At 40.1% G+C, this 27,012-nt stretch overlaps 2 protein-coding genes across 5 annotated transcripts; one reads left to right on the top strand and one right to left on the bottom strand.

The window, feature by feature from the left end:
* gtpbp3 (GTP binding protein 3, mitochondrial) lies at window positions 1-24,035 on the top strand. Of its 4 annotated transcripts, none has more exons than XM_025005359.2 (13): window positions 1-389; window positions 893-1,161; window positions 1,642-1,728; window positions 2,469-2,551; window positions 3,117-3,236; window positions 7,445-7,517; window positions 8,222-8,365; window positions 10,678-10,843; window positions 14,580-14,710; window positions 15,034-15,208; window positions 15,595-15,842; window positions 23,655-23,702; window positions 23,778-24,035. In XM_025005359.2, exons 1-11 carry the CDS (start codon window positions 325-327, stop codon window positions 15,824-15,826), a joined length of 1,545 nt encoding a protein of 514 aa, XP_024861127.1. In that variant the 5' UTR covers window positions 1-324; the 3' UTR covers window positions 15,827-15,842; window positions 23,655-23,702; window positions 23,778-24,035. The 4 variants fall into 4 exon arrangements, with proteins under 4 accessions (XP_024861127.1, XP_017268781.1, XP_024861128.1 ...); XM_025005360.2 differs by having other exon boundaries at window positions 2-389; window positions 982-1,161; XM_017413291.3 differs by having other exon boundaries at window positions 2-389; window positions 890-1,161.
* Window positions 18,505-23,994, bottom strand: plvapb (plasmalemma vesicle associated protein b). Its single transcript, XM_025005361.2, has 9 exons — window positions 23,755-23,994; window positions 23,391-23,564; window positions 23,074-23,164; window positions 22,350-22,551; window positions 22,058-22,277; window positions 21,040-21,189; window positions 20,124-20,216; window positions 19,784-19,873; window positions 18,505-19,289 (listed from the first exon to the last, which is right to left on the bottom strand). Exons 1-9 carry the CDS (start codon window positions 23,956-23,958, stop codon window positions 19,281-19,283), a joined length of 1,233 nt encoding a protein of 410 aa, XP_024861129.1. The 5' UTR covers window positions 23,959-23,994; the 3' UTR covers window positions 18,505-19,280.
* Window positions 24,036-27,012: the final 2,977 nt, after the last annotated feature.

Here is a 27,012-nt window from a genome sequence, read left to right as displayed (position 1 = left end):
AGGAGGCGGGACCTTCCGCAGATTGACGGCCGCTGAACAAATGGGAGCTCGGAAAATATCAGCGATTTTGAAAACATTGATTGAAACACACAGCATGGCAGCATAGGTAGCAGAAAATATCAAATAGCGGAGAATTTACGATCAACTTAAGTTTGTTTTGTATAGAGGTTTCGTAGAACTTGAGTTAAATAACGTGCTGTTAGTGTTTATCAACTAACATTACTTTACTAGTTCTGCTGATACAAACAAGCAGGTGAAAAGTACCAATGAGAACATATGACAGACAGATGAAAACCTAAATATTTGGCTCGTTGTTCTGAAATTATGCTGCCACTTAGATCTGTTTATGGTGGGATATTCAGAGCTGCGATTCGCAAACTTCAAACAAGGTTGGTCGTAGATTTCAAATTTACCTAAAACTACCTAAACCCTGGTAATTATGACAAAAGATACTTGAGTGTTTTTGTGATGAAAGTGTACAATCAATGTAAAGAAGTGACTTTAATCTTCTGTTCCTTTAGGACAAGTTAGGTTAAAATGCATATTTTCTTTATGAAAGATGTTTCTGTTAAATATTAATACTTTTCTAGATCAGTATTATTTTAGGTATACATTTAAGGCCCCAATATTTGCAAATACTTGCAATACAGTGTAATATATACTCAAAGAGTATTGTCTAAACGTTCAAGAATACTTATCAGTTTTTTATGCTTTGCTTCCAAGAAGCCAGTGTTTCTTGTAATCTTTTAAAGTCATCTTGATCAGTAGTTCTTCAGGGTTTCATAAGCTTTTTGAATGTATTCATTTATTTTACTTTGGTAGCTGATTTAGTTCGACATGTCTTCCAATTCTAATTACTAACCTGACGCTATCACTTCCTTATCTCCAGTAGAAGCCCCTGTCTCCACCGTCTCCTGTCTACTCGTGATGGACTTCAGGTTGGACTGGCGGATGCTGACACCATCTTTGCGTTGTCTTCAGGTCACGGGAGGTGTGGGGTGGCTGTGGTGCGTGTCAGCGGTCCTGCCTCAGCTACAGCCTTGAGGCGTATGGTTGGGCTCACGCACCGCCTGCCTCCTCCACGAACAGCCCTGTTACGAAGCATCACAGACCCCTGCTCCAAGGAAGTGCTGGACCGTGGTCTTGTCCTGTGGTTTCCAGGTGAATGTGTTCACACTTCATTTATAGTCCACATTTTTAAATTTTCAGTGCCCCATAAGTTTGTTTTGTTTACGTATCCAAGGTTCTATCAATCTGAAATTTAATATACCTCTTCGTCTTGTCTTTTGCTTTGTAACATAGATGTATCCTTTTAGTGGAATGATGCAGGTTAAACATTAGTTGTCTCTAATATGTAGTATATGTAGCATATGTAATCTGTGTTATGTTGAATGTAACAGCAATATAAATCAGTTAATGATGCAAAACCACATCCTCCTCCAACTTCAATTTCCAAGTCTTTTTTTGGTGTCATCCACTTCCAGTTTTAATGAAATATATGACCCAAAGTTTTCTTCTAGCACATATTTAGATGAAATCAGATGCTAAACTTCATCTGCAGCAAAGGTCTAAGGAGCGTTTGCTTGATATTCAGTAAACCAAAGCCTGTTGTTAATATTATTCTTCTGCTTTTGTCATCAGCCCCTCATAGTTTCACAGGAGAAGACAGTGTAGAGTTCCACATCCATGGTGGTCCTGCTGTGACTACTGCTGTCCTACAGGCTCTGGGTAAAAACTTCCAACTGCTACATCTTTATAAAAAAAACGCATGACAAACAAATATAAACTGTCATGTGATGCACATCACATGTGTCTGTGCCAAAATATATTCATCTTTATAGCTTCAATTTCCCAAGCTGTAAGCCTTCAGAAGATTTATTAACACTCTATCTGGTAGGGTCATGTGACTGCCTTTTGCGTGACTTAAAAGAGAAAACTGCCTCATGCATTTCTATTTCTAAGATGCTTAAAATATTTGCATTGGCAAGCATTGCAATCCCTTTGTGATTGGCAAGGAATAATTCACTGCAGTTCCCCTATTTGTAGGATAGAGGGCAGTGTTGTATTATTCAAAGCAGAAATCTTCCTATCACTTATTTATTCTGAGATTTTTTATTATTTAGCAAAATTTATGTGACATGTTTCCAATAGTGATATACAGTGTTGATAAAATTATCATCAGCCACTGCAATATTTATTATAGATCACAACCCCCATTTCCTGAATGGTTTTGTGTTTACTATTGTCTGCTAATGAGATTTGAAAAATGGTTGAGAGAACAATGCATATATGACCTTCAATAACCCGCAGATGTGTCTGTTGTCATTCCCGGTGAACCCCGAGTCACGTCCTGACCCTGCCGTTGATCCTGCTCTGTGTGTGTGTGTGTATGTGTGTTGTGTGCACGATCGATGCATATGTCGAAGCGTTTCTTCACGTGTTTGTTTGTGCATGTGTATGTTTTGCAGGAAGCGTGCCTGGCATGAGGCCTGCTGAAGCTGGGGAGTTCACACGGAGGGCTTTTCAGGCAGGGAAGCTTGATTTAACAGAGGTGAGTTAGAGGAGCGTGGAAAACGTGATGAGTCTGATTTGTGCGTATTTGCGTCATGAGCCTTTCGGAGTTATGTTCGCCTACAGGGTAAAATGGAATTAAACAGGGTCAAAACTCAGCAGAGATTTCAATATGTGAAATGTAAACAGGAAAAATTCCCCCCATTTACACACTTTCGGCCTTTGGCATTTGGATCATTGGATTGTCAAAGATTCATGCATAAATTCAACTGCTGGGCCTCTGTAGATTCATGCTTTTATGTATTGATATATTCAGACATATTTATTAAAAGAGGTCTACTGTTAGTTATTTTTTACATTTACAGGGAATTAAATATTCACGAATAAGCTGAAAACAGTGTTTATGCAATTAAAGAACACAATGCAGAAATGTTTTTAAAGGAAAAAACATTTAAAATGTTAAATTCGCTGAAATTAATCTGGCTGTGATATATAAAATACAATCAAAGCAGCAGCAGGTAACTAGTCAGCAAGAACTAAAGGGGAAACAATACAACCATACAATATATAAAAATCTACAGCTCTGAGTGTAAATTCTTCTGAAGGTGGAGGGGCTCGGGGATCTGATCCACGCAGAGACCGAGGCTCAGCGGAGACAAGCTCTTAGACAGATGTCAGGAGAACTGGGACGACTTTATCAGGACTGGAGCCACAAACTGAAGCGAGTAAGTCTTCTGATGTCACAGGGACTCAGGGTGGATATGAAAATGTTTATTTATATTTGGAGTTATGTTAGCCATGAACAATGGGTTGTAGTTCATTCTGCAGCAGCATGAGTCCAGTCTGGTGTCAGATTTACAGACTGCTGCTCACATTTTGGACACAATATCTTGATTTCTGATGCTAAAGTAAAGATTTATGATTGATTTGATAAGGAACATTGGATCAAATTGACTCGTACCACAGTTTAGTGATGTATGCAGGTTTTATTAAAGTGAGCTCAAGCATATTGAGTTGTTTGGTTTTAGAATCAAAGCTTTGTCTTTCATTTTAACCCTTTGTTGACCACTTTCAATCCTGACCCAAATATACAGTAGTACAGGAGGGCTGTGGATCAGTGTAATGAGAGAGTCGGCGGTTTGATTCCAGTAGTGTGTGCCTGGGCAAGACGCTGAACCCCTCATTGCCTCCGATGTTCTCCATCAGTGTCTGACTGTGATCTAAAGCATCACACAGAGCCTGTGTGGCTTTCTGTGTGTGTATTTTCAGCTTGTTTAACATAAACTTCAAGGTTTTTTAAGCTTTTTTAATGTTTTTTCTGCTGTTTTAAAGGTTTGTTTTTCTGTTTTTAGGTTATGTTCTACTTTTTGGGATGTATTTAAGGTTTTTTCTGCTGTTTTAGGAGTTTGGTCAGCAGTCATTGAATTATTTTTGGCTACAGCTTTCACTGTTCAAAATCAACTTGCATAGACATTTCAGTGATTAAAACATTTCATCACAGTTTCCTTTTCTTCAGCCGCTTTCAGCTAAATCATTCAGCAATAAGCATTCACACTGCATTTTCGCAGGAAATGCAATTTCTCTTGTTCAGATTAGATTTGTAGAGATGTAGTGGAGTGCTGTATGAATGTTGGTGTAAATGGGGGAAATAATTGTCTTCTGAAGAGCTTTAAAAACCCTGGTTGGCTAGAAAGATACTATATAATTACAGTCCATTTATCATTTCATGTCATCTTAGCTACAGACAGATTATAATGTCATAAACTAACATTTGTGTGCAGTAAATTAAATATACAAATATGAGCTTTCCAAACACAAACAAAAAAAAATGTAATAAGCTATTAAAAGCATTTTGTAAAATGCCAAAAAATACATAAATATCTAAAAACACAAGTCAGTTATAACAACAAAAGGCTAAAAGTAGATAAGATAAGACTACAGCTCTGACTTGTGCAAATCAAGGCTAAAGCTTCCATTGCATCCTGTATTTTTATATTAGGTAATTCTTTATATTAAAATAAACTAGAAAGCTATCAGTGCGATAATAAAACAAGGGTCAGGAAAGACCTCTTGTACCTGTTTCATTCCAGCTAAACTTTGGCCAAAAGCTTTTTGGTAAATGGGCGTATTTATTGCGTAGAGGGAGTTCATGTTTTCTCCATTGCGTCAAATGAAAAGAAGGCCTGTTCAGGATTCCTGTTTGGAAAACAATTTTCTGAATGAGCATCAAAGCAGAAATGGGATGAGCTTCCAGAATTTTCCCCGATGAGGAAAGAACCGGTTGGTTCTGGTCTGTAGGTCAGACCCCAGCGTTTTCACACCAACACAATGCTTTAGTTTCTCTTCTGTTTTTTTCTTTAAATCTCTACGGCTGCTTTTAAAGGAGTTGGAGCCTTCCTGTTTTCATGTTGCTGCAGGACGTGTGCTACGTGTTTGTTACACTAATATTTACAAACAATACTCAACTAAACCTTAAAGATCCATTATATTTGCAGATACAAACACAATGATATTTCATTAATAAGACATAACTTTGACAATATTATGCTTTAATGTTTTCAAAGGTATCAGGTCAGCTCTTTGTAATTCTGAGTGTTTGCTGCTGAGGTAAAACTGGAAAGCTGCATCTTTGTTCATATTCTAAAAACAAGTATGAAATAAAAAGTGCATCTGTTACATTTTTGCAGGTAAATCCTTAAAATGTTTTATTTTCGAAACATCTAACGTCTTTGTGCCGCGTTCGAATCTGTAAATGGTGACATACTTCACCTGCCATGTATTGTTGCTCCCATCTGTAGCGTATCCTGTGTAGGTTGTGTGTATAGGTGGTCAGAAAGAACAGTCTGTCCTGAAGGAAAGCAAAAAGGAAGAGTTGAGTTGATGCAGCTGTGAAAAGTTACACCAGCAGTTAGTGTTTCGTACTAAAATAGTGGTCTTATCTGAAGGTTCAGAGCATAAATAAACTATATCTTTAGGTTTTAATATTAGTATTATTAAGTTGTTGAAAGCTCTGTTTTATATGTAGTGCTTTCTTGTTGACAATTGGTAGCAAATAGGCACTAATACCTGTCTTATGTACACTTAAACCTGATAAAGATCCACTTTTACCCACATTTGCTGCTGAGGTGATGCAGTACAGGAGGTCAGTGACCACAGCTGAATAGTTCATGTCGGTGGAAAGGGGCCAAAGCTTCTTGCACTGTGAACTGTTTTGGCAGCAGAGCTGACCGACCCATCCAGATGTTCTCCCGGGAGAAGCTTTGTTAAGCAGCTTGTCAGCAGCTTTGGATCCTAGAAGCGGTTATTCCAGCAGCGCATCATTATTTTGAGCTCAGACCTCTGAGAACGCAGGTAATCAGAAGTATGCAATCTGTACGATGACAGGGGTCAAACCTCCACCTGACACCCAAACAATGCTACCTTTTTAACCACTGGCTTCCACATTACTGGACGGGCCAAACGCTGGAGTCGGATGCTTCCTGTTTTTCTACAGCTATACCTCTATTGTGTGTATGTCCCACAGTATCAGATCATGTTTTAATGGAAATATTAAAGTGTTTTTCCTTGTGTAGTTTAGAATAAGATTAATAGCAGAGATGTTGCAGCGAGACAAAACTGCAGCTTGTTGTGATTTCAGGTAAGGAAAAGAAAAAGTTTAATTTTGGTGTCTATTAGAGCTTTATATTAGATAGATTGTTTTTTAAATGTACAGACTAACACTTAAAAAATAAAAGCCTAGCATCTTTTTGCAGGAATGCACATCGTCTGCTGCCTTTCATCGCAGAGTTTTTGACTAAAATCTTCTGACCTTCGGTGGCAGGTGATAACAAACTAAGGTCTGGGATGTAAAGTGCTGGCCTTGTACTTCGAGAGGATAGTATTAAAAATAACTAATTTTTGCTGAGAATGCAGATATATATGATTTAAGAACATTTTGTTTTGACATTGCATGTCTTTATATATTTTAAATCCTGGAGGGGACATTTCAAAAGCTTTATTCTGAAGATATATATACAGAGTTATTATCTTAAAGGCCACAGGCCTCAGTTATCATGTTAAAGTTCAGGAAAGTACATTGAGAAAAAGGCAAAATATATGGTTTTTGTGGAAGGGTTAGTAAAAGAAAATCTCATACTTCTAAATGACATGAAGCCAGTGCAGTGTAGGCTTGCAGTGCTGCATCTGGACAAACCACAGGACTTTCTGAACAATGTCCTTTTGGACAAATGAGTCCAAAGAGGAAAAAGTTTGACCACGATGCACACGATTATGTTTGGAGGAAAACCAAACTCAGCTTATCAGCACAAATGCCTGACACCAGTTAGTAGGCATGGTGGTGGAGTGCTGATGATTTGGGCTTGTTCTGCAGCCTCAGATCTTGAGCTCGGCTCAAAGTGGTCCATGCAACAAGACGGCGGTCCAACAGGACAGCATAAATCCAGACCAGAACCGGACTGAAATGCTGCTGAGGAATTTCACCCCAGGGGTAGGCAATCCTGGTCCTCGAGGGCCACCATCCTCCATGTTTTACTTGTTTCTCTGCTCCAACAGACCTGATTTGAATCAATGGGTGATTAACAGGCTTCTGCAGAACATGAAGAGGTGATTTTACCTCTGAATCAGGTGTGTTGGAGCAGAGAAACAAGTAAAACATGGAGGATGGTGGCCCTCGAGGACCAGGATTGCCTACCCCTGGTTTAAAACTTCACTGTAATGAAACTGTGGACTAGATTTCCTTCACAGTCATGTGAGAAACTCGTATAATCATAAAGAATTATGGGCTGTACTCAGTTTACCTCATTCTGTTTCCACATTTTCACCTGGTTTTTGTTGACTGAGTAACAATTTAATGTTTTTTTGTGTTGTTGTTCATCTCATCTATTACTAAATTATGAGACTCTAACAAAATATTTCTCTTCTGATTTTCTGCCAGTGTCTAGCTCACGTCGAGGCGTTTATAGACTTCAGCGAGGATGAGCTGATTGAGGATGGAGTCTTAGAGCGAGGTGCGTCTGCTCGCTGACGTCTGTGTTAAACAACAGGAAAGTTAGCTCCTGGCTTTTAGGTGAAACTGAAAATGTCTGCAGGTTTTGCTGTTCTTTTTGCTGGGACAAACCATGGGTATGAATCCCCTCAAAGGACCACATCCGTAGGAAGTGTAAAAAGAACATTAATCTTGCCTTTCGAAATAATCTCAGGAACATTGTGTCAGCAGCACCAAAATGCCCAAACATTCTCCAAGTGTCCAGATTTCCCAGACTCTCCCTGTTTGTGTTTGATCTACAGAAGGATTTTCCTTCTTTGTATCTGTATCCTGCTGACTGGAGTTATCAGATTTCTTTAGAAGACTTAAAAAGATTTAAAATTTTAAAACAAGGAAACAGTTGTTTGTATTAGTGGCACAGAGCTACGTCTCAGAAGAGCAATTAATTATAGGTTTGTTACAAAACATATCAAAGTTGGCATAAATCTTCTATTTTTACCTGTGGACTTATGATAAATGATCTCATTTTTTAAATGTTTATAGTGGGAAATATTGTGCTGACGTCAGACAAAAATATTAAAAGAAAAAACAAAAAATGTTTCTATTTTAGTCTCTTGTAAGTTCATGATCCGTGGCATCCAGACAAACTAACCAAACTCCAAAGGACAGGTGTTTTTCGTCATGTGCTGTTTCCTTCAGCGTCTTTTTGTCTCTCTCCTCCACCAGTGGACCGTTCAGTGTGTGATCTGCAGGCGGAGGTCAAGCAGCACCTGAAGGATGAGAGGAGAGGCGAGAGGCTTCGCTGTGGGGTCCAGGTGGTCATCGCAGGAGCCACCAACGCAGGGAAAAGCAGCCTTCTCAACACACTCTGTAAGAGCCAAGAAAACGACTGCACCGTAACACACGGGGGGGCTGGGGGTAAAATATGAAAGCAAAGTTTGGAAATACGGACCTCACTGTTAAACCTTAGCCCCACCGCCTTTAGAAAACACAAAAATGACTGTAATAACAGATATTTGGCTGAGAGTCGTTTACACATTGCGTAAAACTTTAGCTTGAAGTATTGGAGTCAACCTATTTTATCTGTTAGCAAAATACCTCATGATCCACTGGATGGATTTTAATGAAGGCGCTGTTCAATCCTTATTCAATAATTTTGAATATAGTATTTCTGAAAAGGTGCTGATAAAGCATTTTTTCATTCTTAGTTCTTTGGGATTTCCTGTTCAACATTTAATATATGGACAGATGGAGCATATTGTGAAGTTGTAGCTATCCTGTGTCTCCTTTAACCATAATAAAAACAAAAGGACATAATTTAAACCTGATCAGTGTTTTTAGTGACAGCAGGAGTCATGATCTGTAAATTGCTATGCAGCAAACAGCAATGAGCTGTTTTTAAGGAACTATTTATATAGAAGTAAATGTTGGACTTTTGTTACATAAATATAAACATTTTTAAATGTTTTATTTAAGTCACCTTTACTTCCATTTGTATTTTTGTATACACAATTGGTGTGAACTTAATGAGACCCTTGTGTTTCAACATTATGTTTGTTTGAGATCTTGCTTCCTGGAGTCATTTAGAATCGGTTTATATAAACGCTCCAGAACAGAAGCTTGGCAGGGGATCGTCAGAGCTTCCTATCAGAATAATACGTATTTTTTTAAAATGGAATCATGTTGTCCTGTCCTGTTCAGGGCTCGTATCCGAACAGGAGGGAGAAATAATGACGCGGGAGCGTTATGTGATGACGATTACATAAGGATGAATTAGGTTTGTCACACACGGGCAAAACGAGGCTCAGGGGCTTGATCATCTCCCTGCAGCTCTCCATGTCCTCAGATGCAAACAAAGCAACTCAAAATAAATCTTTGAAGGAATGCATATCGCCCGACAAGCATAAACTTTGGGTTGAGTAATCTTTTAATACATCCCCACGTTATGCCAACAAAACAGCTCTGACCTTTCAAGCCACAGACCAAACAAAACTTCTGAAGGTGTCCGCTGTTATCAGGCACCAAGATGTTTCCAGAAGATTCTTCAGGTCGTGTGAGGAGCGAAGGGCCGGAGCTGGGTTTCCTGCTCATCCCACAGACGAACAATGACATTGAAGTTTGAGGAATTTGGAGGTTTAGATAACATCTTGACCTGTTTACCATCAGGTGATTGTTGAGCGGTTGTTGCAGCACAGTGCTGGTAGAGAGGACTCGTGACGTTTAAAAGTAAAACTCATACATGTTGAAGGTCATAAGAATATAGACATTACTGCCGAAATCAAGTTTTCAATTTTTTAAAGTAAAAGACTCAAAGAATCATGATTGTCAGCTTGATGTATTAAATGTTTAGTGTTTTTTATTCAAACAAGCTTTTAATTCATGAACTTTGACATTAAACTGATTTAATATCTTGTCTACAGTAGTTTGCTGTTTATTATTCTAATGTATTTGTCTTGTTTTATTTATACATTGAGAATCCTCTGCAGGTTTTTAAACATATTGTGGAACATTTAAGCCAGATGGGACCACATAAACCAACATTTGCACCCAAAATAATAAAAAAAACTGTTTACCATTAGCCTGATTACAGGATAATACTCTCAACAGCACCTTACCTGTACTTTGTCTTCAGAACTGCCTTAATTCTTCATGGCATGGATTCAGCCAAGTGTTAAAAACATTCCTCAGAGATTTTGGTCCATATCGACATGATCACGTCACACAGTTGCTGCAGATTTGTCAGCTGCATGATGTGACTCTCCCGTTCCGCCACATCCCAAAGGTGCTGGATTGGATGAGATCTGATGAGTGGATAGCTTCTCTTTTTCTGACCATTCTCTGTGAACCCTAGAGATGGATGTGCATGAGAATCCCAGCAGATCGATAGTTCCTGAAATACTCAGACTGACCTATCTGGCACAAAAAACACGCTACGTTCAGAGTCACTTAAATCCCCTTTCTTCCCCATTATCATGCTCGGTCTCAATGTCTATATGCATTAAATTCTGATGTTGTGATTGGCTGATTAGCTGTTTGTATTAACCTGCAGTTGGACCTGATAAAGTGGCTCATCAGACAGAGTTTGGAAGTCTTGTGTTGTGTATTGAAGCTGCTTCAGCTTTGCCATAGATGAACTTTCCCAGGACCCTTAATTATTGCTTCTTTTTTTTTTTTAATTCCAGGTCAGAGACCTGCAGCCATTGTGTCTCCCATCGCTGGGACCACCAGAGATGTAGTGGAGACGGCGCTGGACATCGGGGGCTTCCCTGTCCTCCTGAGCGACACGGCTGGCCTCAGAGACAGCTCAGACCTGGTGGAGCAGGAGGGGGTTCGCCGAGCCCGAGAGAGGTAGGAGGAGGAAGCTCGCAATAAAATAAAAAATCAGTTAAAGACATTAGAAAATAATCCGGTTACCTAATTTTCCCTTCAAAGTCATACAAAACAGACATTTTGAAGAATTTAACTCATAATTATCACCACAAACTAGTTTGGAGAATGAAGCATGTTCTGGACAACAAAGAAAGGAAGAAATAAGTCTCTTCTGTAATGTCTGAGTTGCTGCCACAGTTTATATTACTGCTGAGACGTGGTTATAAATACATGGGACAAACACACTCAGGAGGTTGTGTAACAAAGAGCCACCTTTCCTCCTTGTAGAGTTTTTATTTATGAGACTTTTCCCATGTGGACAGATTGGACATATGAGTGTGAGGATTCACTGATAGCTGTGTTTTCTGTTTACGTCGAGGAAAACACTAGATGCTTTATAACATATAAACATGCAAACAGAGGAAGAAGAATGAACACTTTGACTGATGAACACCACTGAAATAACTTATAAACAGGTAGCTGGACTGTGATATGTTTTATTACAAAATGAGGAAAGGAGGAAAAATCATTGGTTTATCTTTGATATACTGAATTTTAGTAATATGATTAAAAATGATGCACTCTAAGTTTGAATTTTAGTGTTTAGTCAATGAAATATTTAAGAACATAACAAATATTCTCTATAACATCATCATTTTCTTGCCAAAGAGAATAAAAGTCAAGTGTTTCCCAATCTACTTGTGTTCTTGGCAGGGAGCAAATTTCAGCTACTACAATTAGTCATTACATCATTACACTAAAAGCAATTGTAACAAAAGAAAGAAAAGAAAAATCAAGATGACGAAGGTTTTTTTTTTTGTGAGATTCAGACGAGATTCTCCTGGTTTGAGGAGAATGTAAACATGTCTCACAAGATTCCAGATTTGGGTGTAAAATGTTGCATAGTTTTAGTATTTTTTGGGGTGATTAGATGCCTCTATAGGAAGGGCGGGCACTCTGTGTTCTATAGGAAGCGGGCCAGAAGCTTGTGACCCGGGTCACTACAGGAAGGACGTGGTAAGAACAAGCATCCGCTGTCACTCCTGCTGCTACCTCACTCTCAGATGGACGTGAGACGGAAAGATTTCAAGTGCTTTTCATTCAGTGTTTATTTAGCTTCACAATATACTAAAAATATCAGACGGGTTCTGTTAAAAAAGTACTGCAGAAAAAATTGTGTTTCAGCTGAAAACAGTTCGTTTACCTCTAAATGAATCCGGGAGCAGCTTCTCCTTCCTCAGAAAGTCACATCATGTCCTAATGTGAAAATATGGCTCTGTTCCTAAAGGGTTAAATTATTGATCTGCATTAAACCAACAAAACATCAAACAGAAAACACATTTTGAGGAATAGAGGTAAACAACATTTCTGGGGGAGGAAAATATCTGTTAGGAAAACGGTCTTTAATGGTTGTGATTGGATTTAACTCAGAAATTTTGTTGAATTCATTAAAAAATAAAACAAGAGTTCGGGCCTGGCACTTCATACCTGGCAGGTAAAACGTTTTAGCGATGGGATGTCAATTACCCTCTCTGTATGCAGGTACACGCACAGCCACGTCACACAGGGGGCTGTCAGCTGAGCAACAAACATTCAGACATCTAAACTGTTATTAACAGAGCCATTTGAGTCCCATTTGTGTAGCGTTATCTCTTGATGAACTTAATCGCCTAACAGACACGATATGGGTGATTAGGAAAAAGTGTTCAAGAAAGACTGAAGATTTTAACCCGTGAAAGTCCAGGGTGAGCTGATGGCCGTCAGCGGTTTTCTGTACATCTTCCCTGTGAACGTAACATCAGCGCTGTGCTTAAGGTGAACATGTTGTAACATAACACTACTCGCTGTTCTCTGATTGACACAGTGCTTCATAGCTTACAGTGACCACTGTGGGTCCAATCAGCTCTAAAAACAATCAGAACAAACAAGCTAAAGAGAACCTCATCACACCGAGTCCTGTAATATACTCTGATTAACAAAATCTCAACAAAACATGTTTTTACTGAAAACGATTCTGAGAAGCGGGAGATCGACAGGTGGATTGGTTGCAGCGTCTGCAGTGAAGCGGGCGCTGTACCGGTCTGTCGTGGTGAAGAGAGAGCTGAGTCAAAAGGCAAAGCTCTCGATTTACCGGTCGATCTACGTTCCTACCCTCATATATGGTCACGAGCTTTGGGTAGTGACCGGAAGAACGAGATCGCAAATACAAGCGGCTGAAATGAGTTTCCTCCGCAGGGTGTCTGGGCTCTCCCTTAGAGATCGGGTGAGAAGCTCGGTCATCCGGGAGGGACTCAGAGTCGAGCCGCTGCTCCTCCACGTCGAGAGGAGCCAGCTGAGGTGGCTCAGGCATCTGGTGAGGATGCCTCCTGGACGCCTCCCTGGTGAGGTGTTCTGGGCACGTCCCACCGGGAGGAGGCCCAGAGGAAGACCCAGGACACGCTGGAGGGACTATGTTTCTCGGCTGGCCTGGGAACGCCTTGGGATTCCCCCGGAGGAGCTGGCCCAAGTGGCTGGGGAGAGGGAAGTCTGGGTCTCCCTGCTTAGGCTGCTGCCCCCCCGACCCGACCCCGGATAAGAGGAAGAAGATGGATGGATGGATTCTGAGAAACAGCTCATTAAAGCTTTCAGTCATCATCTGGAAATTCCCAAGGATGGCTGTTTGATTGTCTTTAATCAGCCGGCAGCTGAAACAACCTTCGTTTTTGTTTCTCTGTCCAGTAATTACTCTGCTGCTTGTGTGGGTCATGCCAGTTCAGTAGGAGGTCCTACATGGAGGCTCAGGACAGACTATTAAAGGGCTCCAGACCACCTCCTTAGTGGTTCAGCTCTTTTAAAGTTGGTCTGAGTGAAAACACTTTCAGTGCACGCTGAGGATTACTGAGGACAGATTTTGCTTAAGGTCTGAACAAAGTCTGAAAGTACGAACATTTCCATATGCACAATGCAAACAGGATTCAAAGAATTTGGGACAAAACAACTGTGTAGTTTAAAGAAAACTCATTTTGTAAGAAGCTAATTGAAATAAAATACTTATTTTGCAAGACAGTGTACAGATTGGACTCTGAAGCAGAAAGTTTGGATACATCAAAGTAAGAAGAGTGATAATTGAGATGATGCATACATCCTGTCTAATGCCTTTCATATAAGCCTGTGTGTGCATGTCTTTGTTCAGCAGTGTGAATAAAAATAACGTCAGATGACAACCTGCAGAAGTTTTACATCAACAGTGTAGTTTTCCACAGTGGGGATTCCAGGGTTTATTGTGTTTAAAATGCTGGAAAAAGTAGTTCAAGGAGCAGGAAACGTGTATTTTACACTTGGATTGGCACGCAACACAGTTCGGACCTTGGGAAAATTGGGGATGTGCTGGAGACCATTTCATCCTTCCTTTCCCATCCTCATTACAAGATCTTGGCAAAAAAAAAAAAATATTGCAGGATGGAAATGAATGTTTTCACATTGCGTAAACTCTGATATCGGCAAATGCCACAAATCAACCAAGTTTCACTGGTCCAACAAAATACTGTGACTTTCTTGGCCAGGCGGTGTAGACCTTTTGTGAAACAAATCAACAAAAGACAAGTTTTTTTTCTGCTGCATTGTTTATATTTCTCCACATTAGGAGTAAAATAAGCTGTGATGTATAGGTTAAATTAAACCGAAGTGTTAGAAAACCTCAGTGTGCTGCAGGTTGAAGCTGTTTTTGTTGCTCCAGGGTTCATCAGGCTGATCTGACTCTGCTGGTTGTGGACTCCACCCGTCTCCCCTCCGACGTACAACAAGCTGCAGATTTCCTCTCAGACCACCTGAGGACTGTGCTGCCCTCCCTGAAACAGCCTGAGACAGGTATTATATTATGGGTTTGATTCTTACGGGTCTTTCATTGAGCTCCTGGGAAAGTTAAAGTGGTCAGTAAAGTTGAAATTAAACGTTTCTGGAGTATTTGAAGCTATGTTTTAAGGAGTAGAGTGTGGCCATGTTGATGGGGATCCACTTTTTCTGGGGTGTACTCACTGTGCTCAGTAAATACCTGCTCCACAAGCCTCACTTTGACTCTGCAGAGCTTTAAAAGTGGAATAAAGAATGCATGAAGTTTCCGAAGTTCCAATAAAGTTGTGTTTCGGTAGCAAGCTTAAAGTCATCTGAATGAATGCTGACCTGCTGTGCAGAGAAGTGTCTCCTGGTGCTGAATAAGACTGACCTGCTACCTGAGGCTCAAACACAGAAGCTACAGCAGGAGCTGAGACGGGTCTCTGGACTTCCTGCTGTCTGTCTGATCTCCTGTCAGACCAACGAAGGACTGAAGGACTTCCTCACTGTGCTGCAAAGCAGTGTCAAAACTCTGTGAGTCTTTATTCATCAAGATTAAAAAACTAGTGGTGTTGTTGAAAGGATGTGTGAGAAAAATAGTCAAATATTGGACTGAAATGAAAAGAAAAACTGTGACAAACCTTCAGAAAGTCTGAAGAACTATTCGTAGGGTTAGTTTGAAACGGTTAGAAGAAAGTTTACCAGCTTAGAAGCAAAATATAGAGAAATGTGGAAACTTTTGCACATTACTTTAGTAATTATATGTATATTTGTCGGAAAATAAGAGCAACCAAGTGGAATCCAAATGGTTAAACTGATGGTGAGCTTTGCTGTTCTTGGTCTGATCTACAAACTAAACCATAAAATGTGACGAGTGTTTCGTTGCTCCGTTCTCTTTGTACCCTTCACTTCCTCTGCAGGTGTGGTGACCCTCTGTGTGGTGCCCCCACCCTGACTCAGGCTCGCCACAGGGCCCACCTGCAGCAGTGCGCGGCAGCCCTGGCTCAGTACCAGCGGTACCGAGACGCCGACCTCGCTCTGGCAGCGGAGGGGGTTCGGTTGGCTCTCACCAGCCTGGGGAGGATCACTGGTCGGGTCGGGGCAGAGGAGATCCTGGATATCATCTTCAAAGACTTCTGCATTGGAAAATAGAGAACATAAAGTCCAGGTAATCACCGTCCGCCCGGAGAGGAAGACTCTACAGTCTCACAATATCAGTGAACTAACTGGAATACAAAGGGCACACACTTGGCATTTTTCCCAGCTTCATGCGCAATCTGTGCTCTTGGCTGCATCATACTTCTCCTCCTGAGACAAAAATATTTGTTTTGGCCTTTTTTTATCTGGCTGAAATAGTTTTAGGATGATGACAGTGCCTCGTGAGCCCAATATACTGATCAAGTGTTTGGCAAGTGTGAAGTCATCATCTAAAATGTTTTCCAGGCCTTTGATGGTTGCGTACGGTCCTCCAGGGCTGCAACATTACGCTAAAACATTTTACAATCTGAGGACATCTCAGAGAGGCCAGCAGTGGCTGCTTTTACTGCTGAAATGTGGTTTTTGTTTCTTGTTTCCTGAAATGAGGGTGGTGGAAGTCGGGGAGGTCGTACAGTTTGCTGACTTTAGTTAAAAAAAATGCACCCAATTACATTTAAGATTCATGTGTTTGGAAAAAAATATTTCTAAATTTTGTGAAAACTTAACCTCTCATGAATAGTTGAGTGTCAACAAGATTAAAGATATAGTTAACACTCATGAAGTTAAAGAAGAACAAGTTTTATGAACATTTTAGGATGGATTTTTTTTTTGCACAGATTAAATTATAGGCCTGGCATCCTTTGAAGGAATGCATATCACCCGCCATCTTTCATGCCAGCGTTTTAGACTAATATAATCTTATGTTGAGAAACGTAACAATACATTACGCTTCATCTTTGGGCAATAAAAAGCTGACTAAAGCATAATGTAAATGTTGAGGAAACCTGAGTAGTCCAACTCTGAGATAACACTTATCACAGTCTCCTTATTAAGTTTACATCTTCTCTGTTTAGAGAAGAGAAACCAGTTAAGACACATTTCCCCCTCTGCCATAAGATATTTGAGGCTGGATCAGTGAGGAGTATGTTTTGTTCCAGTAGTCATTGTATTTGTTATAACGTTCTGTACAAGTGCGTGTATATTTTTGCTCTATTATAAACTGCATTTTCTCTCCTGTTCTGGGCGTGAAATGACGGACAATAAAGCAGTAGTCAGAGTGACCCGTCTCCCCCTCAGGGGTAGGGGGGGGAGGTTTAGGCAAAGATCTCTGCAGCCTTTGTTCGCCTGTCAATCCGGCCTTGATCAAATATTTATGTTTCTTTGTTGAACTCCTCACCCGTCTTCCCCAGTTGGTTTCTTCTGTCCCAGTCTCTGACGACATTCGTCCGGCTGCAGCCCGGAGTAACTGATGTCTGCGCTACCTGACCCTTCCTCTTCCCGTCGGCTCCCCTCACCCCCCTCATGTTGGCCCTGATTAATTACAACCTGGGCAGTTTCAGCTAAAAGTGGCACCTGTTGTCATACAGATTTATGATATGAAAGTCAACCTAAACCAACCTAACAGATCAACATCAGAACCCATAGACATGGACAAAACATTTAGGGTGATATTGATAAACGAAAAGATCATTTATTGCTTAGTGAACTGCTGTTTTTAGGTTTGAAGTCAAAGCTGAAGATATACACGTAGTTTAAAGATGATCGGACAAAAGTGTTAAATGTTTTGATTTATGGAATCATTTCCAGAAGGACCAAGGTGCTCATCAGTAGGAATGATTCGATGATAACATTTTATTTAGTCCAGCCAGTGATGTTTTGGAGGCAGGGCTTGTTGGTTTTTAGTGGCGCTGAATTCGGTTTCATGTACGACAGCGGATGGGTGGCTCCATTTTTTTCTACCGTCTGTGATCTGGATCAAAGCAGTTCCCTTTCCAAAGTATCCATGTGTTGAGCCAAGTCATTATCCTGAATAAAACATTTAGATTCTGAACAAAGGGGAGTGATCCTCATTCTTTTAGGTATTTTTGGATTGAAGCTTTACTTTTCTGTCACATTTAGGCCTCTAGCTGACTGATGGCGAGAACTTTAGGCCGTCTGTCAGCTTCCTGTGGGTTTTGATTAGTGGTTGTCCTGAGATGTAAAGCTGACATAGCTGGAACCAACCAGTTCCACCCTCTCCCCACATCCGGGACTATACATGGAATCAGGACCCCTTAATGTTAAACAAATGATTTCCTGCTGAGAGGCAGCAGACAGACTCACCTGTTGGGCTCACATCCATGACTACAGGGAGCGCAGCTGCTTGTTTTCTTAGTAAATCAAATATTGTAAATTATTGTGTAATAAATAGATTTCTCTTTACTTGCCTCTGCTCTGGCGTCGGGACGAGTTACGTAAACTGGGTTTTTAGTAGTTGTTCTCATTCTTGGCAACATGGCGTCTCAAAGTCCTGGAAGAAAATTGGCAGAAACTTTGTTTTTGAGGTAAAACTAACTGCAGATTCTGGAGGCCAGCAGTCACAGGGCTGATTAAATAAGTCTGTAGGCATAAATCAAAATAAACCCCTTTATTTACCAAATATTGTTCAAATGATTAAATAAAATTTGTTGACTTTTTAAAGCTAAAATGTGCCATAAAAACTATTTTATGATAATCTCCTTTAATTCAGAATAGAACATAATGACAATATTTTGTCTTTTCTCACTTCATAAAGTCCAACCAGTTGTTGAAAATCAGCCTAAATTTGGCCGTGCACATTATTTTGATGCCCATCTTAATGACTTACAACAATGCAGGGTGGAAAAATTTGGCATTTTTTATTAAGTGTACTTTTTTTTTTTTACAAAATTCAGTGATAAAACAAGCTTACATATAATCTATGTATTTGTCTCTTTGTGTGTACCAAAATGAACCCATAATAATCATAAAAAGGGACACCAGCTGCAGAACTGCTTGTGCTCTTTGCTTCTGAAAGAAACAGGAAGCAGTAAAGCTTGATCAGTTCCTGTAACCGCTACTGAAACCGTAAAAAGTGCCATAAAAATGGTAGTTAACAGTGTTGACCCATTTTTAGCTCGTCATAAACACGACATCGTTTGAGTTGTTGTGTTCGGAGCAGCCCCGCAGATTTAATAACGTGTTTACGTCTGCATCAGAAATCCATATGAAGCATCAGGAAACTCAAGTGCAGCTATTTTAAAAGCACTTTATAGCTGTAAAGTGAGCAGCTGTAGCTCGAGTTTCCGTCTTAAAGCTGTGTTATATTTATTTTTTCACTGCCAGAAAGACAAGAGGCTGATGACAATATTACTGGATTTTCCTCAATATAGAAACAGTGAGAGACACAAAAAATCTAATATTTACACCTGTCAATTAAATGTTTACACCCATCTGATCTTAAAGATACAGAAACTTTGTACAGCTCATTTTAAACTTTTTAAACACAAACCACGAGTTACAAACAAAGATAAACTGGTAATCCTGCAGCTGTATCTACAGCTTGGTAATGAGTATTTATACATGTCCAATAAAAGTTTGTTCACTCCTGGAGGAGGGGACGACGCTCGATTTATCCCACCTGAAAGACAAAACATTAACAGTTAGCGTGAAAGAATTAACGTTTTGATCGAATTAAAGAGAGGAATATCCTAAAAGTTGGCTCAGATACAAATATTTGTACAGGGATTGGGTTATTTGAACTGTGATTGTTGTCATACCATCTCATAGAAAGAGTTTTTATCATAAGGCTGATGTTGTGCTGTATTGTGTGCAGACGAGAGGTCGACTGATAGGACTTACAATAGCTGATCTATAACACCAATATATGCATTTTTCATTTAACAAATTATAACAATAATTGTATCATTTAAACATTTATTTAACAACCTTTAGAAAATCTTGTAATCATTTCCAATTTCTTTAAAATATTTACCAATCGTTTGGTCTTTCTCTACCGCAGCCTCACAGGGTAAACTTCAGCTTATTTTATTTTATGATTTCAACAAAAATATAACCCAGATGGCATCAATTAGCTATAAAAACGACTCCGGTGTTCATATATTCTAATCTTACTGTTAGGGTTTTGCTGCTGCCGGGTGTGCCACCATAGGACCGGACCTGCTGTGGTGCCGTCTGCGGGGAACCAGTATTTGGAGAACCAGCCTGTGAAACGAATGTTGTTTAATATCCGATGTTTATGCAGCTCTTTCTGACTTTCACCCGCTCTGTTTTCTGACTTAATGGCTTCCTAAAAAACAGTTTTGCTTGATTATCTTGCATCTCCACACTTCCTACTGCTGCAGCCTTCTCCGTCCTTCCAAATCGCACCGAACTGTTCCTCTGCACAGCTGCCCAGATAAATGCTGAAACATGGAGCTTTTAAAACCACTGACTGACTCTGGAGGTATTTTACCTTACTGTTGGGTGGCGTCAGCTTCTGAAGCTCTCTGCCAATTTGAAGTTTCTCCTCTCTCAGTCGGTTCTGCTCAATCAGTAATCTCTCCACCTACAAAATATATATATATTGTGTAATAAAATATATAACAAATACATAAAAACTCAACCAGTTACTGCAGAACAAGCTTTTTTGTTGTTGTTGTTGTAGATTTTCCACCCGCAGTTTGGCATGGACACCAAACTGTGGGTAGAAAAGCTACAAAGAAAAAAGGTACGCACTTGAAAGATGAGGAATGAAAGTTAGCAGTAGGAAGACAGAGCACCTGTGTGTGAATGAGAGGGAGGCAGGTGGAGCAGTGAGGCTACAAGGTCAGAGGTCACAGAGGGGCAGGACTTCAAGGACTACTTGTGGTAAAGAGGTGAGGAAGAGAGTCCAGGCAGGATGGAGTGGATGGAGAAAAGTTTCAGGAGTGATTTGTGACAAAAGGGTGGCAGCAAAGGTCAAAGGTCAAAGGAAAGGTTTACAGACAGTGGTGAGAGCAGCCATGTTGTTTGGTTTGGAGACAAAAAGACAGGAGACAGAACAGGAAGTGTCAGAGTTGAAGATGTTGAGGTTGTTGACAAGGATGGACAGGATTAGGAATGAGGTCATCAGAGGTGCAGCACAGGTTGAAGGACTGGGAGATAAAGTTAGAGAGGCCAGACTGAGACGGTTTGGACATGAGCTTAGGAGGGACAGCGGGTATATTGGTAGAAGGATGTTGGAGACAAAGAGGAGATCTATGGATGCAGTTAGAGAGGACATGGAGGGAGTTGGACTGAGGACAGAGTTAGATGGAGGATGATGACTTGCTGTGAAGACCCCTGAAAAGGGAACAGCTGAAAGAAAAAGAAGTAGTAGTTTGGCATCCATGCACTAAAATGAGACCTACTTCATTATCGTAACGCTTCTGTTGGAGATCTAAATCTTTGGTAGCCTTGGCAACCGCCTCACTGTGTTTGTGTTCACACTGCTGCAGGGTGATGTTCAAATATTTGTTCTGCACCTCCAGCTGGCTGGACTGGAACTGAATCGTAGTCACCTGGAAGATGAAAGCATTTTCCATTAAAAGCTGTAAATGTAATGCTGTGAGTTTCTTATAATTAGGTATAAGCTGCTTCTTTCTATAGAAGCTAAAGGAGGAAGAAGGAGGCATGAATTTAGTTTATTCTTGGTTTCTAAATGGCAACAAAGTGCTCTAAATCAACTGCAGAGGGCTAAGAAACGACTGATTTCAACTTGTGGTCATTTCATTTGATTGATTTCATTCAAAGACATTTATTTATTTATTTGAAGTTAAAGCTAAGAGAGTAAATTTCTGTAGCGGAACAAGCTGTGATTTCTGATGGAGGTTATTGGAGGCTGTTAAGAGTAAAAGCTGAGGATACGTGTGCCGCTGCGTCAGCAGAGCTGACCGCTTCACCTCGGTTTTGACCCCAATTCGCCTCACAGGACGTCTGTCTCTTTAGCCAGATTTATCAGGAATAATGTTGTGAGTCAGCTTCCTCCCATTAGAAACCAGTTTCCTTTTTAAATAGTTAGTTAGAAATATTTTTTTTTTTTGGGGGGGGGGGAGGTCTTAGGAAAGTTTTAGTTGCAAAAGGTTGTTTTGGCAGAGATCTTATCTCTGAACTCCAGAAGCCCATGTCAGAAACAAAGTTAATTTATACTTCTACTTAACTTTTCTTTAAAGGGGGAATTACTGTACATTTTACTTTGAGCCCTTTTTTTTAGATTTTATATTTGAAATTGTAATAAAATACTTTGTAAATCCATCTAACTTCTTGACTCCTTACACTAAACTACATAAAAAGAAAAAGAAATCCTTCTATCTTTAATCCATAATAGTTAAAAGAAAAAATGAAGCATTTCATGGCATTCAAGACCCAAATCGTAAAACATCCACGCACAGTGTTGCCCACGTTGTCCAGGTACAGCTGGAACTTATTCTCTATGTCTGTGGAGAGGTTGGTGCAGCTGCTTTTTATCTTCTCCAGCTGCTCGTTCTGGCCTCGACAGGTGAGGTGAAAGGTCAGGTGGGGAGGAAACACGTTGTTGATCTTCTCCAGAAACTTTTTAGTCACCGTCTGGATCCCGATCAGAGAACTAGCAAAGTCCTCTTTGCACTTCCTGATTAAAACAAAGAACAACGTTACTATGAGATCAATCTGAACCCAGCTCATACGGACTGATAAAAAGCACCTGGTGTAGGTGGAGAGCTGCTCCCTCAGCATGCTGCTCTCTCTGCGCAGCATGGTGGCCTCGCCGAGGTAAACGTCTCTGTTTTTCAGGACACTGTCTCTCTCCTGTCTCAGGTCCTGAACCATCTGAGTGAAGTTTAACTGAAGGAGATTGATCAGCTCTCTCTGCTGATTGTTGTGACTCTGCAAAACCTTTAATTCATCTGCAGGATTCAGAGGAGAACAAACACCTGCATCATTCCACTTCAAACACCGTTATTTGCTCATAACAGACTGTTCATGATCAAACAATACTTCATGAATAAACCAGGCATAAAATTATCAGTTGCTAAACTGATTTCATGCTGTTTACCTTAAAACAAACTGACTTCAGATCTGTTTTTAATCATTAAAGGCCTAGCATTCCTTTAAGAAATGCATATTGCTCGTCAAATTTTAAACTAAGATCATCACATGATGGGAAGGGATGGACTTATAGCCGTTTTAGTCAAACCTTGAAATAATGTGTGCAGTCTAAGCAATGACTAAGTTACAACCAGCTTTGTGTTGGCTAAGTGAATTAGCTGTGGTGGCCATCTTGAATTGGACTGACTCCAAAAGGTAATGGGCTGTAGACGTACCTCCAATGATTACTTTCTGAAAGTTTCATTAAAATCTGTCCAGTTGTTCATGAGACACAGGCTAACAGACAGACATGGGCAAATACATTATTACCCCAAACTTACTGTTGGACATGACCGTAGGAGGGTGGGCCGGACGGCTGGGGCATTGTGCCAGCTTGCTGTTTGCCATGAAACGGTCCCTCTCACAGGCCATCTATCAAAATAAAAAAAATTAAGAAAAAAGATGATAAATGATCTAGATGTTTATTTTGCTGATGGTGACCAATAGGGAGCTAAAAGAAAAACACCTATAGACGCAAAGAAATGTTCCTAATCTGCTGCAGATTGTAAAATAATTCATTTAAAGCCTTGCTTGTTAATTTATACACAACTCTTCCTATAATTTGGCAAAAACAAACTGTTTTTCCGTCCACACTTACTACTTTTTTCCTCAGGTCTTCTGTGTTGTTGACATCGGTTTTCAGTTTCAACATCACTTTCTCCAGAGCAGCTTTTTCTGCAGTGTGAGCTGCCAGCTTTGCTCCGAGCTCGCCCTTCTCCTTCCTCAGTCTCACGTTATTCTCGCTCAGCACGTTGAAGCCGAGCTCAAGCTCCTACACAACACATGAGGCGACATCCACACGTTCACATTCTGCATTAAAGGCATCTACAGCAAATATCAGTAAACCTGTCCTTGTTTACAGGACTGTTGGAGGTACAGGTGAACTGCTGTCCTGGACACACTTCTTCAGGTACGTAATTTTGGTAAATCCTACATTTTCTTGAAGATTGTTAGTGACTAACCTTGACCCTTTGCTCCTCTGCAGTTTTCTCCGGCTGTCCATAGATGAGGAAAAGCACCAGGCTGACGATGATGAGCGACTGGATGAGGGATGAAAAGAATAAAAAGATCTTCATGTAGTAGCCGCAGCTCTTCCCCTTCGGTTTGTGCAGCTTCTCCCTGGACTCCAGGCCCAGCTTGGCCCGAGAGTAGCTGGAGCTGTACATGACGGGTGGCGGCGAAATGATTCCCGCTGGTTTTTGAGGATCTAAACCAAAATAATGTGGCTGCGTTGGGAAAAAAACCCCAAAAACAAAAGCACACAAGGCTTTTCCCCTCTGATGTGATCTTCCCTGCTGAGATGACTGTTAGGATGAAACGACAGACGTCAGGCGTTTAATCCTCGATGCATCGATGTGTGTCCACGCTGACCCATAGGTGTGTGACTGTTTATAAAAGGTGCTGGAGGCAGACTTCTGGTCCATCCTGGCCCTCCCCTCCTCTCTGCTTCCTGACCGACCTCTGTCAGAGCGCAGCCTCCAGCTGCACCAGCGCTCACAAAGTTTCCTCTGAGTGGAAGAAAAACACACGAAAACTACAGAAACTAAAGTTTAAAGGTTTATTTCAGATACTGGGAAATAATCTGCGGCTGCCTGATTCATCTACAGTATGTCTGTCTTTAACGCTTCTTTAAATTATATATAATTATCCTCTTAAATGCACCTTTACATAAAGTCTATGAAATGGGGGAGTATTTGGACTAAATTAACAAATAAAAGTCTTGTTTTAACTGTTTTATGGTGTAGGATGGTTAATACTGTTTAAGTTGTTTCAACATAAACCTTTTTAATACAGAAGAACAGCTGGGAGTCTTTTTTTTTTTTGGTAAAATTAAAAATACATCAACTAGAAAAGACAGCAACCCATTTATTGTGCCTCAAAATATTTAAACTTATACTTCAATGCTCATGTAATTTAGTAAAAAATACATCATATTTGTTAGCAATGCCAAAAAAGAACTGCTGTGTAAATGTCAACGTATAAATAGTCAAATCCTTTTAGATTTAAAGAGAGGATAGTTCATCACAGGCAGCTCTACCATAAAATAAAAACATCCCACCAAACTAAGACCACAGTCTCTGAGGTCATGTTTATTAAGGGCGAAGGAAGAAGCAGGAATCTGAACTAAAATTTGGATGAATAATTCTTTAAGCTGGTGTTTGTGAACATGGGTATATGTGGGTAAGTGTGAATATATTTCTTTGGATGGATATATTTATGCAGGATGTGTGTGTATAAGCAGTACGCGTCTGTATTTTTTTCTTACAGCTATTAAATTACAAAAACATTTTAATTAGGAAGACAAGGAGTAGGATTGCATAAATTTAAATTACTTCCAACTAAACTGGACACTAGAATACCAGTTTTGAAATATTTTTTTTCCTTTTTTGTGTTATCGGTTGAATTACTATATAGAAATGAATATATACAAAATTCCCTTTTTTATATCCTAAAAGTTTGAAATAACTGGACCCACCATCAGCCCTTAATAGCAAGTCTCAACACAAAACGTAGAATAGAATATTACAGAAAGCCAACACAACATAACTGAAGTCACACTTCAGTAACTTCAGACTTTTTTGAATCGTGAAATTAAAAAAAGTCCAATTACTGAGAAGCAGTTTTAAAATTACAGCTCCCTTAAAATTAAACTGTCTCCTTAAAATGATTCGGTCACTTGTTCAACCTTAACTGATGTAACAATCAGACGAGTGATTTTATTTCTTCACATTGTTTTTGCTCAGACAAAGCCCCGCAGCCCACTGAAAACAGCTCCGTGACCCACTTTTGGGTCACGACCCACCAGTTGAGGAACACCGGTCTAAAGCCAACGTGGTGGGGACGCATTAACGTTCGCATCAGCAGGAAAAATCCCAACTTCTGAAGCAATATTCAGAACGAAAACAAATTATTTGGGCGGAAGGTCTTGCTTATTTCAGCAAAATAAACTCAAAGCACATTCAGGATGTTTTCTGTGATGAAGGAGTCCGTCTCCAGTGAAAAAGTTATGATTTTGTACAATTCTGTTGCTCAGAAGTGTCTCTGCTGAAGACGCCTCATGTTTCTTTACGTTGCAAGAATAAAATAAAATATTAAGAAAAACAATAAATGGGCAAACTTTGTGATTTTCTACTCATATGGGTCAGATATATGTATAAAAAATAAAAAAAAAGGAGCAATACCTATTTGTGCCGTCTGTAAAAATAGAAATCCTGATCATATTCCCCTGGTGTGGGATGAACAATGTAAAACACGTTAAGGAGTAAAGCAGAAAATACCAAACAAATGCAAAAAAAAATTCCACCACATCCTGTCCTAAGCCGGCACGGAAAGGAGTCATAGCGGTGGAGGACTGAGAGAACAAAAACAATAGGTACCTGTCATTCTGCAGAGATGGGGTGACGATAAACTGCTGGCGTTGATAACGTGAGGCACAGTCAGCTCTGTTGGGAAGGGTGTGAAAGGCCAAAGGCTCTCTGATCCTGAGGCTTTCCTGCTCACCATTGTCTCCCCGACAACCTCTCTTCAATGGAAAAAGGAAGAAAAAAAAAACTCATTTATGGAGACACGATGTGGTGACAGAGACTGAAGAGGTGCTGGGTAACTTCTGAACAAAAGCAGGAAAAGAAACACTTTTTCAGATAGCCAACCACACTGGAAGTATTATGACTGGATAAGAAACCCAATTTATAATATTTGATGCGACAGCTGCTTCATCTGCCGTCACGTATCAGGGTTCTGGATATTTCAGTCTAAGAGGGGCTGACTCTAGCAGAAAAGATCAGCTAATTGTAATTTAAAGCTCATTAAAATAGAGAAATATGATCAAATGTCCAACTTGTAGTTTTAGGTCCTGAAAATGTAAAACTGCTCCTAAGACTTCAGCAGACAAAGTCTTTTATTTCTGATGGTTTCATCTGTAAAAGGGAATCTGCTGCCATCTTCTGACAAACGTTCAAACCACAACATAATTTAACACATCTAAAAATAATATGAATAAGCATGGCTTTTTTTAATACCCAGAAACCTTCCTACGTCAAACGGTTAAAGAGTGAGAGCACATGGGCTCTTGTGACCTTTGACCTTGTGAAGTTGAAGTTAAGAAGGCTGAAACTTGACCCATGGGGAGTCTCGTTGTAATGTTTGACCTTGGGTTTAGGACCGGGTTTAGAGCTCCAACAGGACCGGGTTTAGATCCAAACAGGACCGGGTTAGAGCTC

The sequence above is a fragment of the Kryptolebias marmoratus genome, linkage group LG24 (genome assembly GCF_001649575.2).
Source record: "Kryptolebias marmoratus isolate JLee-2015 linkage group LG24, ASM164957v2, whole genome shotgun sequence".
Classification (NCBI taxonomy): domain Eukaryota; kingdom Metazoa; phylum Chordata; class Actinopteri; order Cyprinodontiformes; family Rivulidae; genus Kryptolebias; species Kryptolebias marmoratus.
This window is presented reverse-complemented; position numbering and strand designations above follow the sequence as displayed.

Excerpts from the sequence above, each read along its gene's own strand:
- plvapb (XM_025005361.2), bottom strand. The coding sequence starts at position 23,958 with ATGTACAGCTCCAGCTACTCTCGGGCCAAGCTGGGCCTGGAGTCCAGG. Across the intron at positions 23,565-23,754 it reads CAGAGGAGCAAAGGGTCAAG|GAGCTTGAGCTCGGCTTCAA; the intron begins GTTAGTCACTAA and ends TGTGTTGTGTAG. Across the intron at positions 23,165-23,390 it reads AAGACCTGAGGAAAAAAGTA|ATGGCCTGTGAGAGGGACCG; the intron begins GTAAGTGTGGAC and ends TTATTTTGATAG.
- gtpbp3 (XM_017413291.3), top strand. The coding sequence starts at position 325 with ATGCTGCCACTTAGATCTGTTTATGGTGGGATATTCAGAGCTGCGATT. Across the intron at positions 2,552-3,116 it reads GGAAGCTTGATTTAACAGAG|GTGGAGGGGCTCGGGGATCT; the intron begins GTGAGTTAGAGG and ends ATTCTTCTGAAG. Across the intron at positions 3,237-7,444 it reads GGAGCCACAAACTGAAGCGA|TGTCTAGCTCACGTCGAGGC; the intron begins GTAAGTCTTCTG and ends ATTTTCTGCCAG.